The 15,531-nt window shown below is 42.1% G+C and overlaps 1 protein-coding gene across 3 annotated transcripts; it reads left to right on the top strand.

Annotated features, from left to right (window-relative positions):
- Positions 1-367: 367 nt before the first annotated feature.
- arhgef1a (Rho guanine nucleotide exchange factor (GEF) 1a) lies at positions 368-15,357 on the top strand. 3 transcript variants are annotated; one of them, XM_053862946.1, is made up of 22 exons: positions 374-1,148; positions 2,969-3,131; positions 3,362-3,429; positions 3,751-3,811; positions 3,885-4,017; positions 5,736-5,845; positions 6,415-6,558; positions 6,658-6,908; positions 6,983-7,108; positions 7,177-7,294; positions 7,735-7,811; positions 7,896-8,067; positions 8,142-8,218; positions 9,616-9,788; positions 9,861-9,928; positions 10,015-10,203; positions 10,294-10,371; positions 10,649-10,698; positions 11,722-11,769; positions 12,459-12,707; positions 12,775-12,910; positions 14,186-15,357. In XM_053862946.1, the coding sequence occupies exons 1-22, from the start codon at positions 1,086-1,088 to the stop codon at positions 14,203-14,205; spliced, it is 2,574 nt and encodes an 857-aa protein (XP_053718921.1). In that variant the 5' UTR covers positions 374-1,085; the 3' UTR covers positions 14,206-15,357. The 3 variants fall into 3 exon arrangements, with proteins under 3 accessions (XP_053718919.1, XP_053718921.1, XP_053718920.1); XM_053862945.1 differs by having other exon boundaries at positions 376-1,148; positions 3,748-3,811; XM_053862944.1 differs by having other exon boundaries at positions 368-1,148; positions 3,748-3,811; positions 9,616-9,928.
- Positions 15,358-15,531: the final 174 nt, after the last annotated feature.

Here is a 15,531-nt window from a genome sequence, read left to right as displayed (position 1 = left end):
TAAAATGGTTAAAGGCACTCAGTGAAAAAATGTCTTTCCATCGCCTTCATATCGGCTCCTAAATCTCAATAACTTCATCTTTTGCCTGTAAATGGACAGACTTCTTGCCACACTGGTCAGGTGACTGATATTCCTGATTTAGCTGAAGTTCAAAGTGATGAAACCCAGCGTTCCCTGGAAAGGGACTGCAAGTCAGTGTAGCTCACCTGTTTTCATGAGCACTTTGCCCCTCAAACAGCGCATCACAAGCCAGATGAAGTCACTGTTTTAAGCTGCTTCCAAATAGTTGCTGTGGCCGTCCTGCAGTGTGAACTTCCATCTGGTGTTCTCCAGCTAATTTTCCTGATGACGGTGTTGGTTTGGTCAAAGCTGTCCAGCGACAGATTCAGATATTGCGCCACATATCTGTCTGGAGGCCGGCACAGTGGCGCAATGGACCTTTCTGGGTGGAGTTTGCATGTTCTCCCTGAGTGCATGTGGGTACAGTCCAAAGGCATGCTCACTAGGTCAATTGGACACTCTAAAATTGTCCTAGGTGTGTGTGTGTGTGTGTGTGTGTGTGAATGATGTGTGTGCCCTGCGATGGCCTGACGATCTGTCCAGGGTGTTTTGACAGTAGGAAGGCATGCAAATGTGGAATGAAGGGGGGTCAACCATGTCCAAAGATCTCAAGTCAACATACTGTGTGAAATTGACTTCCTGATTCAGCTGAATGAATTTCATTTTACCTGCTGCTTCTGCCTCTTCTAAACTACATTTAAATGCGGTCTCAGTTTTGCATTGACTTGTGAATTGCGCATTAAAATGTTGTATTTGTCCATCTATCTGCTTTGTCGCCCTATCCATCATTCCATCTCTTCTGAGGCTATCTGGGTATGTGTGTCTATTTATTTGTCAGCGTGCATGCGTGCGTGTGGATGTGTGTTGGAGTGTGTTGGAGTGTGTGGGTGGTGATGATTCAGTAGTCAGATTTCTCACTTCACTAGAAGCAGAAGCACTACGCTGCTGGCCAGTACTGAGATGTTCTTATAGCCTCCTGATTACTGGCGTTTTCAGTCGAGAATTAATCACCAACAACTGGCACCATGTCCAGAGTTGCCAGTCAAACCAAACTGCGGCAAGAAAGGATGAGGGAGATCTACTTGAGGGTGAGTAGTTGAGATATACTTTGCTGTACATGAGAATTTCTCGACCGTTTAAAGGCCTGTTGTTGCGAAAACATTTCCTGAATGTGGCTAAAGGCCTCTGCAGTGTTGAAACTCCACTTGTGAGGCCTTTGACGCGGATGGTTCACTTCTTGTTTTAGAGGTGAGTGACACAGCAATGTTTTGAGAAAAATTCAATCTTTCTGACGAGTGAGGATTCGTCTAACAATGGTGAACTTAAAATGTCAAAGTATTCAGAGAAAATCAGTAATGAATGTGAGAAATCTGTAACCGTGGAAATGTTACCCGGTGACGTGAGAGCAATGCTATCGGAGAAATGAGGAGCTTTTACATTCAAATGGCCGACTCAGTCTTGTATGTTTATGCATCTGCGTCTTCGTAGTGACACTCGTACTTCTGAATTTCATGCTAAAATCGCTTCAGTCACAGCAGACGTGGTCTGCGTGGATGTTGTTGAGGGCAGCTGCTGGTGAGATTGTTGTGTCTTTACTACTGCAAAAAATGCAAAAAGAATTTGTTTGCAAACTAATAGGCTTCGTATGAATAAAAAAACAACAACATGAAAATAAAATGTGTCTAGTGGAATTCAAATGAGGGCAGGGTTGGATTTCATTATACAAGAATATTTTTTAGCCTGCCTGGAAAAGTCTCTTGTAACAGATTTTCTCAGGGAACACAATAGGAGTAAGTTTTTCCCAAAGTGTAGCTTTACAGTGGTGATGGCCATAGGCTACGTTATGCTATTATATTACATCGAAAACACAAGTGCATATACACAAGTCTGACCACCCACTAACTTTTTGTCTTTCTGTATTTCCATGCTTATGTCCTGGGTATTGAGGCTTGCTGGAAGACCCCATATTATCCTATGTTTCTCAAATAATTCATTGTGATGTCAACAACAGCAGGGTGAGCAGAACCGACCTGATGACCAGCGAGGGCAGCAGGGAGTGCCCTGGTTAAAGTGTAGCCTGTGTTCACAAACTGTATGGCAGAGGCAGCAGAAGGAAATCAAGCATGTATTTAAAGGTCCATCATGACTGTGTAATGCATTACAGTTAAGTAATGTATAAAGAACGCTGTGAAAGAAACCCACCCACCAAAGATACAGGCAGGCTGGGATACTGCGAGGATGCATCAGAGTGCACACGCAGCAGCCAGATAGCTGAGAGGAGTGGAGGAGTTGAAGAGAAGAGGTGCCAACGCCGAGCTGGGAGAACAGTTGCCGGGATCATTGCCATGGCAACCAGCTGGAAGCGTGGAGAATACAGCAGAAAATGCTATTTTGAAACTACAAACGATAAATTAATTATTTGTCCTATACTTCAACTGTCTGTATTCTGCCCTCACCTCTGACCAAAGAGTCATGGGTCGTGCGTTAGCAAGCCAGAGTAGAGGCGCAGGCAGCTGAAATGGTTTCACTTGATCACTTGTGCAGGCCCTGGACAGATCAGCTGGACAGCACCCAAAATCATTCCTTGACTTATTCCCCAATGGGGTATAGGACTTATCGCAGCTACTAGGGGAGACACGAGGGACACCTTGAACTGGCCTCATATTTGTTGTTATGAACAGGTCACAAGCATCATTTTGAAAACTGGCAGAACATTGAATCAAAATGGCAACGCAGTCACCTGGCATGCTGTAAAATAAAACACATTCAGAGGTGAAAGCTTTGTGAATGAAGGAATGCAAATTCATGGGGTTCAGATTTTAAATGTAGACCAGTTCAACTGACAGATACACAAAACAACTCTGCCAGGTTCATAGCAGACTGTGATCTTGATGTTTCTTTTGTCTAGAACAAAGAGCGAGAGCTGATGAGAGAGCGAGAGATTGAGGCGAGAGAAAAAGAAGCCCGATACAGCAATGGCCATCTCTTCACGTCCCTCACGGTGTCCGGAACAATGCTCTGTTACGCCTGCAATAAGAGCATCACTGCCAAGGAAGCATTAAGCTGCATGAGTAAGACTCTTGCATCTATCACATTGCGAGCAGTAGCATGCAAGTAACATGGATGTAGTCCCAAGACATGTTGTTGACACACACACCACACACAGGCACAAAAAACTCTGTTTTACAGCTTTTCTTTTGCCATACAGACTACACATACACACATTGACTTTGGCCTTCATTTTTACCTGAATGCTGTACATACATAGGCACATGTGTTCATTCTGCTCTTACTTCCACAGCATGCACCGCTACCATCCACAACAGGTGTCGGGACACTTTGCCAAACTGTGCCAAAGTGAAACAGCGAGTAAGTAGAGTTCATCTTTTTTTTTCTGTAATTATTTGGTAAACAAAAAGGAAATTCTATTACAATAATGACAGTGACAGTGTTGACTGTTGTGGTCAACACTGCGAGCCAGATGTCTAACTTGTGCTAGAGGTTTAAGAAAAACACAGAACATAATTTAATTAATTAAAAACATTAATAACTTTATTTTAGTAACTTCTATTCCTCACCTCTTGTCCAATGAATATTAATTCACCGTTCGATGTCAACGAACTATTCCACTGAGAGTTTCCTGGATTATCCTATGGTATGACTGAGATTCCTGTGCTCTCTCATCAGCAGCAGAAAACGGCCCTGACACGGAGCAACTCCGCCTTGAACAATGTCACACTGCGCACCAGAAGTATGGCAAAGACTTTTCCTTTGTGTTATCCCACTTTAGCCCTTAGCTACAGCTCTTTTTCGTCCATCCACAGCTCCAGGGATACAGCAGCGTCCTAGCTCCGCCATCTACCACTCTGACAGTCGCAGGCAGACTCTGCTTGGGTCCCGTCCTGCTCGCTCTGGTTTGTCACTGTCAAAGAGTATATCCACCAACAACATACTCGGGTGAGCATAGTCAGTATTCATTTTGAGAAAGCTTTTTGGAAAGCGTGCTTTATGTGAACATAGGCCGTTGAATGTGAGTTGACAGACAAAGAGTTGACAAAGAGTGGACAGCCATAATTAGCTTCAATGACTGAACCAGTGGCGATGTATTTCTCTTTGTAATGAGTTCAGCAATTCAGACCCGGATGCTAATCTGAAATCCAGGTTCTCTGAGAGTAACCCAGGTCACATGATGGGTGAGCAGCTCTCAAGTCAACATTATCATTCGATGACAGGTTGGGAGTCTGAGAAGAAGTGTCATTCACCTCAAGCTCTTCACTTAAAATATTGTTCGGACACAGGCACTGAACCATCCATTTCCCATGGTGATGGGGCAGAGGCGCAGAGATGCAGGCTTCCCTTTCTCCAGTCCAAATCTTCAGTTCTTCTGGAAACACAGCGGCATTCCTGCCTAGGCCTTTCCCTTTCCCACATGGGCTCTCTAATTTGTTGTGGGTCAATTCTGTCTCTCTCCTGAATGTTGAGTTACTCTGCTTATCTCTGAGACAGAGTAGCCATGATGCTGTTCTTTCGGTACCCACCTGATAGAACAAAAAATGTAGCTGAAAAAGAACACCACACCCCCACGAAGAGTATATCTTGTCTGAGAGCAGATAGAAGAATAGAAGAACCCTAGCAATGTAGAACAGTATGATACTGAGATCACATTTTCAAGGTCACGATCTTGTCTTGGAATCAACTGCTCTTGGACTTGGGCTTGTCTTGATCTTGACCAGGCTGGACTGATTTCTGAAAAAAAATCAAATGTTCTTTAACTCCTGACAAATGACGTCCTCCTTGCCCATTAATGAATGTTATTTACATTAGAGACGAAGCAGGCCATGTCTCATAATCAGAGAGATTGGTTGCAGTTGACAGAGCTTTTCAAGAGCGGAAGAAGAACAGGAAATAGGGACAGGTGCCAGAGAGAGGAAGTTCAAACAAAAGTACTGAATGTGCGGGTTGTGCCAAGACACAACACAAGATTGTCATGGAAAGCCACAGCTCGACTCGTTCTCATCCCCATAAAGCTGCGACTCTGAACATCTTGAACGTACAATGATACAAATCATATTCACCAACTCATTCATAGTATGTCATAGTTTGTGATAACCGTAGCATTTATAATCTGTAGCATTTCCGCAACTGCGTGAAATTAAGATGACAAACTTATGAAGGAATGTTATCATATTTGCAGCAAATTATGTCCAAGAAACATATGTATAAAATTATGGTAGTTGGTCACATTGTAAAATCATATTTGGAGTAATAATTTTGGCCCAATTTAAATGGAAAACCTAATGGAACTTAACATAATAGTAATAGTGTAGTAATCCTGGGGTCGGGGGTGTAATTAGTGCTATCCAGAAGCAATAATAGATTTATCCTGGTTTAGTCTCAAATGAAATGTGTGTGGATGCAGGAATTGCATACTCGATGATCTATATTTCAAAGTCAGTCAAGAGAAGAAAAGAAGAGGGAAAAACCTGTCACCCGTCAAGTAGACTCACTCATTTCAATGCTTTCTCAGCTCAGAAATGCTTTTCTTCATGTATGTTGATGCGAATGGAAAACCTTGGAAAAGTTCATTAAAGAAATAGCTGGTGCAACTTTTGTGCTATATTGTCTGAGGCGCCTGCATGAGAACTGAGAACTGACACAAAGCACTTCCATTGCAGGTCCCTGACAGATGACTCCCCTTTAGGACTGAGCAGGATCCTGTCCCAGTCTACTGACTCTCTCAGCTTCAGGACCAGAGCCATCTCAATGGAGTCTCTTAACGAAGATGGTTATTTCACAGTTATTTTGTCAAAATTCAGTCAATATCATACTAAAATCTATATTTAAATATTCATTACTTTACAGCAGGTGTTTTCAAATTTGAGAGCACGTATAGATAGACTGTTTATTTTGCTCATTCCGAGTGAATGTGCCCAGCAGTGTGTGCAAAATTGTACACTGGTCCTATTGTAGCGGTCTCTAAACAGCCCTACAACTGCCTCAGTGTCTATGTGTTGCAGGCATGTTTTGCTGTTTGCTTTAACGTTATCAAACACAGCTTTTGCCAGCTTTCATTGGTTCCAATGGTTCAAGCACAGTTTAGCACTTCTGTCGGCCTGGTTCGTGTCCTTGCTCACCTTTTTTTTAATCATATGTGCAAACTCAGCAAATCACCTGCAATCCATGGTTCAGCCCTTGGGCAAAATGCTACTGCATTTTGTGCACCATATTTAGCCAATGGGGAACCTAAGTCTCCGCCCTCATGGTCGCTCACCCGACGATCACTCACGCTCCCCATTATTTTGAGAAGACACAAAGGCCTGTTAAGTGTGATTTCATTTGACATTACCTTTTTAGGGGACAACTTCTACAGGTCTGTGCTGGAAGAACTGCAGCTGGAGGGCGAGGAATTCCAGGCGGACTCATGGAGCATGGCCGTGGACAGCCATTACCTGCAGATGCACCGCAAAAATGTAATCAAAAGGCAGGATGTCATCTATGGTACTTAGCAGCTGATGGACTTTTCTGCTTATTTGAAGCGTTCGCACCTAAGCAGCAGCCATATTAAAACACAGTTGCACTTTGATTCGGTTCATACAGAGCTCATCCAGACCGAGGTGCATCACATGCGAACACTTCGCATCATGGAGCGCATCTTCCAGCAGGGCATACTGGAGGAGCTTCAGCTGGACCCCGTTTCTGTCCAGGTCTTGTTCCCCTGCTTGGAACAGTTGATCAGCATTCACTCCCACTTCCTGAAACAACTTCTGTCCCGCCGCAAGAGCTGCTTGCAGAACGATTCAAGTTGCAACTTTATCATCAGCCGCCTTGGAGACCTGCTGCTGGAGCAGGTGATAAAATATGTTTCAAGGCAGTCCAGGCCCCAGACACATGGCACATCCCTGATTCGTGTGTGTTTTTCTAGTTTTCAGGTCAGTGTGCAATTGATATGAAGAAGACCTACGCTGAGTATTGTAGCCGCCATTTGAAGGCTGTGAAATTGTACAAGGAACTAATGGCCAGAGACAAGAGGTTTCAGAACTTTGTTCGGGTAAAGTGTTTTCATTTTGTCACAAAGTGACAAAACGACAGTGACCAATTAAACATTTGTCCCAGCAGCGAGTGACTCGGGAACCTTGGCTTCGCTGCCATGGTTTTCAAGAATGCATCTTGCTGGTGACACAGAGAATTTCCAAGTATCCAGTGCTCATTCAACGGATACTGGATAACACCTCAGGTGATCACTCATTATTTCAGTCATGAATGAATCATCAATACTATACAGAACACAGTGCCCAAACACCACAACGAGTACAGGGACGTGGGCTTTTCAAGTAGAAGCACCACAGGGTAGATGAGAAAAGTGTCATGTCACTATACCAAAGTCATATCAAAAAGTAGGGGGCTTTAAGGCTTGATCATGGAAGCGACAGCCAGCGCTTGCCAAGCCACAATTAAGAATAGTTTGCTCTTAATTGAGGATCATTCTTGACTTGAATGATGCTGATGATTCCATATTCCATTGCACTTACACAGCGACACCCAAAATACTCCCCATGTTCATTAGTACATGCCAATGTGACTAACTATTTTGTAAATGAACGATGAAGAAAACAGCGATAGTCAGCTGACAGAGGAAGATGTTTCATTTATCAACCTATTTTTCTTTGAATTCAGATGATGAAGAAGAAGAACTTTGTCTGACCCAGGCTCTAGCCAGTGTACGAGAACTTCTGAGTGACATTGACCAGCAGGTAGGTCTCCAAGATACAACAACGACACAGTATCATAATAAGACTTTGAATAAAACATTTACAACCATTAAAAACATTTTCAAGATAGAGGTTTTAGAGAAGACACAGCGCATGCAGGAAATTCAATCCAAACTGGATCAGAGAGCTGAAGTCCGGGTAAGAGATGGGGGTCTCTTTCGGCCTGGAGAGCTGCTACGACGTAAACTTGTCCATGAAGGAACAATGTTCTGGAAGACGTCCGGATCCAGATCCAAAGGTGACGAACTTTCCGATGAATGCTGAATCACTTTGTTTCCTTCCCTAACCAAGTTCATATGGTTTCATGTTTAGAAGTGCATGTCTTGCTGATGAATGACATTCTGGTGTTTCTGCTGGAGAAGGACCACAGGTACCTCTTTCCATGCTTGGTAAGATAAACGATTTACTTTTGAAGTATCAGTAAAATCTGCTGCGTTTTCTGAAGCAGTGGTGCCCAGACTGATTCATGTTTTCAGTGAAATGGTTTGCTCTACACCAGGCCTGGCCAACCCTTGGCTCCCGAGCCCAGTTTCATGCGGCTCTTCACCAAACTTTGTCATTCCCTGAACTAAACGTATGGCATGTGTTTCACCTGTTATTCATTGTCCTTACATATTTGTAGGATGTGGCTCTTTTCAGCAACAAAGTAAAACAATGTGGCTCTTAGCCTCTGACTGGTTGGCCACCCCTGCTCTACACTCAGTGTTCATTCTGTTGGTCCATCAAATCTGTGCTAACAAGGCACAGAGTAGGATTCAACAAGTTGATACAAGGCTTGTTTTAACCAACCAAATGATAATTGCTGTGATAACTGTAATTTCAGAATATTGTTCATTACAGTTTGCGGTTTTTAATAATAAATGTAAACATAAACGTGAGTTTGTCAGTGACTGTTACCTCCGCCAAGGAGATTATGTTTTTGACGGCGTTGGTTTGTTTGTCTATGTTCAAAATAATTATGCATGGATTTGAATCATGTGTTCAGGAAAAATGTGAAATGGAACAAGGAACAAATTTCAATTTTAGGAGTGATCCAGATCAACGTCTGCATCCAGGATTTTTTTTTACGGATTCTTTTATATTGGGAGATTTTAGGATCATTTTAGGAGGCGGAATAGGAAAAATAAGGTATAAATTAAGATCAGAAGGAGTTGCACTGTGTCTGTGGATCTGGAGGAAGCCTATGACTGAGTTCCAAGAGACGAAGTGTGGTGTTGTATGAGGAAGTCAGGAGCATCAGCGACGTATGTGAGGGTTGTGCAAGGCATGTTTGAGGACAGTGAGACCGTGGTGAGAGCGATGAGAGATTGAGAGATGTTTGCTAATGGTATAGTGATTTTTAGGGTGATTAAAGAAGAGTTGGTGAAGCTGAAGATAATAGAATAGTAGATCATTGTAGAGTATTTGGGATCTGTCAGAGTGATGGAGAGGGATTATCAGAGGTGAAGAAGAGAGCATAGGCAGGGTGGTACAGGTGGATACGACTCTCTGTGGTGATCTGCCACGGGATAGTGTTAGTTCGGGTGAAAGAGAAGCTTTATAGGACAGCATTAAGACCTGCCATGATCATGATGTTTGGAGGCAGCAGTTGTGACTTTAAGACTGACTTGTGTGGCCGTCTGTGAATGAAAAAGTGTTACACTATGACCCTTACTTCGTAGAGATGGATTTATTTGAGTTATTGATAAAGAAGTAACCAAGGTATGCTTCAGCTCTAGATATACAGCATGCAACCTGATTTCCATTTGTCTTATGATGATATATAATTTAACAACGTTTTATTCAGGGTAAACCTCCAGTGCTGTCGCTTCAAAATCTTATCGTGAGAGATATTGCAAATCAGGAGCGCGGCATGTACCTTATCAGCGATTCTTCGCCACCTGAGATGTATGAGGTTCATGCTGTCTCCAAGGAAGACAAGAAGGTCTGGATATGCCACATCCTGCAGAGTGTCAGCAAGTATGCATTCAGCAGCACTTTTGAAGCAATACAAAGAGACGAACAATGTCTGACACAAAACTGTGGCTTCAGATGCCCATCAAGAGAGGAGTTCCCCTTCATAGAAACTGAGCAGAAGGCCTACTTGAGGAGACTCAAAGGTCAGATATGCAAGAAGGGATGTGCCACGACTGTGTTTAGTATTATAATAAAAACACTTTCATAATGAATCTGCTTTCCCATCTAGCGGACATCCAGCAGAAGGATCGGGAACTATTAGACCTATTACAGACCAGAGTGATGCTGTTCTGTGAGCTTGCCCGGATGGCAAATGGCCACGAGGATCTACAGCCACCTGTTACCCGCTACCTGTTCAGAGCCGACACTCCTCAGGCACCTCAAGCAGAAAAACTCTTGCTGAATGCAACGGCTGAAGGCAACTATTGAGCTTCATCAGATATCATGTTTTTGTTCAGTTAGTCATTTTTGTGTGTTGGTGTGAGAAATCTGTCTCATGCGTCCACAGTGGACAGACTGAGTGAGCTGCTTCTGGGTCCAAGTGGAGAGGATGTCTGTCACAATCACATGGATTCATCTAAAACTAGTAAGTGTTGTAGTTCAGCTTACGCCCTGAAATCCCAAGAAATTGTGAATTATTTTGACAGAAATTGATCGAATGAATTAAGCAATTGTTTAAAACTGGTTGATGATACCAGCAGTTACAATACATGCATATCATGAATTTGATAGTCCTCTGCCAAGTCTGAATATGTTTAACTGGTTTAATTTGAAGCAGATACAAATTTTTCTCGCCTCCATTGTTAGGATTCCCACGTCTGCAGCAAAATGCTTCACGCTGAAATGTGTCTCTTTTGATGCAGGAAATACCGATGTCATACTCAATGGTGCTCCTGAATCTCTAAGGGACGAGGTGAGCTTGATAATAAATTAAGTTGGAGCTGGCTAACCTGTAGGTACCCAGAAAGCAGCCGGGTCATCACATCTGCTTACGCATCAGACTCGCTAAAGGCCTCCGCACCTAATCTGGGCCTGATCCACCAGGAGGATATCCAGAGCAATCGGTCATATTTGCCCGGATCTGGGCCAGAAAGGATCCTAATGTACATTTGGGCCAGATACTATTTTACTATCAGGGTATGCTTTATACATTGGTTCAGAGAGTGAAAGTGAAAGTTGTTCCCAGTGTGTTGGGAAAAGTTGTTTTCATTGACAAAAGTCCTGCTTTATTATTGTTGTTACAAACTCCATTACAAAACACATTACCTTAGTGCAACTTTTCTATTCATTGTTCTTCCAAGAAATGTGCTTTGAAATGCAATTGACAGCATAATTAACAGTTCATTGGTCTAAGTAATTAATGTTCTCAGCAGTTTTTTTAAAGAATAAGTACTTTTTTGACAAAAATGGTTATAGTGGTAACTGAGTTAAATTTCAGCAACAACAAAAATCTACTTTCGTTCAAATTTTCAGTATACTCTTCAGCTCTGCCATGGATAATAATTCCAGTCAAAAATGGTCATTTTGAGTGTTTGGAACGATAATCCTACATTTCTCTCGATTATCTCGATCACTCTTCTTCACTCTTCGGTTTCTGTCACTAGCTAATAAAACGTAATTTAAAACCAGTAATACCTCATTGTTTTACCACAGCATTGTCTGCTGTGTTGTGCGTTAGCACAAACCTTTTACCAGTTGGGTGATGACTTACAAATGATGACTAATAAAGAGGAGAGGATCTGATCAACATATGATCTTCATGCTGATCTTCTACATGGTTCTCCCTTTTTCACCTTGATCTGCATTTAGTCTTTTCAGGGTTGGAAGTAATTTATATTCTGGAATGTATGTTTGTCTAGCTTCAGTGGACATGCGAGCATAATCGCATTGCGGCACCATAAGAGCGTTACAACATGACAGGTGTCTCTGTCCACAGGTGTGTCAGAGGCTGATGGATCTGGGAATGCAGCTCCATGCTCTGCAGGTGAGACCTCATCAGACGCCACACAGGTCTACGCATGACAGTGAAAAGTATTCAGAGGCCACACCTCCAGACAACTGGAGCAACAGATGCAGGATAGTTAAATCTATGTTTCTAGGAGGAGTTGTGAAGGAGGACATCCTGGATGAAGCCTCAAGTTGACCGCCATGCAGTCAACATCAGTGATATGAAAAAAAAACACCTTCAGCCTCTGTGAAAGTGTGAAGTACGATAGATAGGCTGAAAGTACCCGAGGTAATCCTCCTCAAGGAGGATGACAAATATGAACTGTATTGTAACAGACCAGCCTCATGTTATCATCATCACAATTTGAAAACTCTCTCAGAATCTCTCAGAAAACAGCAAGAATGGAAGACACCACTTTAGCAGCAAACAGTAACAGTGACCACTTGACACCACAGATCACAATATCCATATCTCATAGCTTGGAAGTATGGTATTTGAGCAGGAGACAACGATACAAAGTGTACAGAACAGAAGGTAATAGAATGTGTTGTTCCTCAAGGCTCAGTAACCCCAAAATGTACAAAAGTTCATATATTAATTATATTTGTGAGGTGAACGTGTGATCTATGGAGAAATAATAATAAAAGTTCAAAATTAAAAATAAAAGAATAACAGTGGTAGTATTGTGCTTAAACTGAAGCTAAATATTCAGCCATGTCTTGCAGGCTGCTGTCATCAAACAAGACTCAATCCTAGAGCTTCTCCTCCCCACGGCAGCAGGGGGCAGCTCACTCAGCAGAGAAGGCAGCTGCTGGGACATAAATGTAGGAGCCACTATTGGAGAGCTCACTCTTCTGCAGAGGCAACACAGTTTGCTTCAAGATGAACTTCTAAGACTGCGAGATGCAGAGACTCGCTTTAAGGACAGTGAGAGGGCACGATCCAAGTTGGAACTTCAGGTCCAACAACTGAAGGTCAGCAGGGTGAAGGACGCATGTAGAGCTTAAGGTATTGTCATTTGATTGTTCTTCTTCCTGACAGTCTGGGAGCGTCAATCACGCATCATGTGCAGACCACCAGCCACTCGACCAATCACTGAGTCCTCAGTGTGTTAGTGATGTGGAGGTGGACGTGATCTCAGAGGACGATGAGGGGACAACATCCGAAAGAACCAGTGGTAAGAGCAACAACATTGACATGACTCCCACAGGCTACAAGTTCTCACGACATAGTTCCTATTTCAGCCTTTCATCTGTGTGGGTACAAAACACAGCATGTCAGAGCATTATACCCAGGAAGCTTAAGGGTCTTAATCACACTCTGCACTGTGCTAAAGAACATGAGACAAAACTGTAGTAACTGTAGTACAATGTATTATAGTCACACACATGTGAAATTTAAAATACAACTATAGCTTTGATTAGAAAATAGAAATGAATTCACATCTCCTCTTTTCATTTATAACATCAGATAAGTCAAGTCTGCACACAACAGAGGGCACACAACTGAACTCATGATCACCTCTGTCTCTGACAGTACATGTACATTCTGACTCTGCAGAATTCAGACCACTTTTTCATTGCTTTTATTGTATTGTATTTGTTTTAGACATGGAATGTACAACACTGATCAGTGAGAGAGAGCGCTGTTCTAGCTCTGAAGTGTTTTATTAAGATTTGGGTGTCAGTGACCAGTGCCACGTTTCTGTTATTCTATTAAGTTTGTGCTTTGTGCGTCTTCTGTTACCTAATTTTCTTGCCTTTGTGTCTGAGTTCCTGTGTAATATACACAGTATGTGTATTTTGATTCTCACCCCTAGTCTTGGCATCTTATCGAGTCCTGACTCTGCTCAACACCAACATTGTACTCACCTCCTGTGATTCCTTCAAGCATCAAAAGTCAGTCAATTCAGATCAATGAACAATGTTCTGATTTGAAAATAGAAATAACCTGGGGAATAGCAGAGGAAATAGAGGGCAATATATCATAGCTATTACTTGACTTACAATGTTCTTCCTCTTTCGTTGACGCATCTGTTCTATAGGGTGGTGGACTGTTATATGTTGATTGCCATTGGAACACAGGAATACATCACAAAACCAATGCCAAAATGTGAGGGTGGCTCATATACAACATAAAGTCCTCATAGTCACAGTTCTTTTCCTGTTGTGATGTACATTTGTATACAATAATAACAATACATTCATCAAAGTCCAATTCAAAGTGCTCTCCTCGTCTTCCACGCTTACATGACAGGCTCAAGTGAAGTCCAGATCTGTTTCCCAAGTCCATGTACAGATCCAGAAATAAAAGCAATGATAATTTTCCTGCTTGCTGCAGGGATCTCAACTGGGCCGTGGGCAGGGTCCCCCATAAACCTTAAAAGGCACCAACACCAAATTGATTTGGATCCTTATGATAAATTAACTTGTGTTTTCTCTCATCCTTTCAGATTTTCAAGAGGAGATGTGACCAGACTTCTTGACATAATGGGTGCATGCTGAGGGTTGTTGTGGCTGACCGTCTATTAACCTAAACTGCTTTGCTTTGCTACTCACGTCTTCCCCATGCATGATAAATACGATTATCACAGATTAAATATATATAGATCTGTGCAAAGAACAGATGTAATGCACTTTTTATGAGCATAACGTTGTTCAGCCTGCCTTGTGGGAGAGAAAGTTCACTCTGATAATGTTGCCTTGAAGTCAATGTCAAAGTTCTATCTTAGTGTAATCAAATGACCCTTGCATTAAACATGCAGAAAATATTGAGGGTCTCACTTTGTGTAAATAATATAATATAATAAATCTGTTCATCTGTGAAGACACTTGAACCACAAACTGTGCTAAATTGGCTCCAAATGAATTGAATGAAAATGCTGGCTCCTACAGTAAGTTGCATTGCAGCTAACACGCTTGAGCAATAGAACAAAGCTCTTGGTTTCGTTGGCATAAACCACCAATATATCTGCATCTGAAATATAACAACAAGTGATTAGTATGAACACGGTTAGTCAACATTGAACTTAGTCTCTTAACAGTATATAACTTGTTAGCAGTTGTTTAAAGTGAGCAGTATAAAAGGTTGATCTGTTGTTTTACTGTGCAACTGGAGTTTAAATATCTTTGTAGATATGCAACTACCTTAATAACACAACACAACATAGAAAGCACACTTTGAATCATCAAGGGCTGCACACAGATACATAGACATTTATCATGACAACAATATTACCACAGCATCTGACTTTAACTGAGCCCAACAACATGGTGAATCTGCTTCTCCCTCTTCAAGTGGTGTTGGTGGTATTTTGTTCTCTAAAGCAATCACTCAATTTCTGTTATGAATCAAGCAGTTGTTCTGTGTTGGAGACAGTATTTGGCATGATCGGAATGAGACATCTTGCTTCAAAGAGGTACAGCAATAAACAGCGCCTCTTGATCTCTGCGTTTGCCTAATGGCCGAAGAATGTATTTATCCTGCCGAGTTATCCTTAATGTTGAAGATGTGATTGTAGTACGATTTGTGTGAGAATGAAGAAAGTGTATTTCGCTTGTCATGTACAGTATGTGAAATGTATGATGACACATGATATATGCACACAAATTAAATAAACAGAACAAAGGCTTAAAAACAATCTGCTGTCTTTAAGATAATTTTCCCCTTTCAAAACTTGCATTATGTCGATCTTTGGGGATCTGCTGAGAATTGTATTATATCTCACCCCTCACCAGTAAGTAGACCTCATCAAAGTTGCTCTGTCCGTCAGTACGGACCAAAATCTCCGGTCCCTCC

The sequence above is a fragment of the Synchiropus splendidus genome, chromosome 4, assembly GCF_027744825.2.
Source record: "Synchiropus splendidus isolate RoL2022-P1 chromosome 4, RoL_Sspl_1.0, whole genome shotgun sequence".
NCBI classification, from domain to species: domain Eukaryota; kingdom Metazoa; phylum Chordata; class Actinopteri; order Syngnathiformes; family Callionymidae; genus Synchiropus; species Synchiropus splendidus.
The sequence above is the reverse complement of the archived record's forward strand: the minus strand, read 5'-3'. Positions and strand labels throughout refer to the sequence as shown.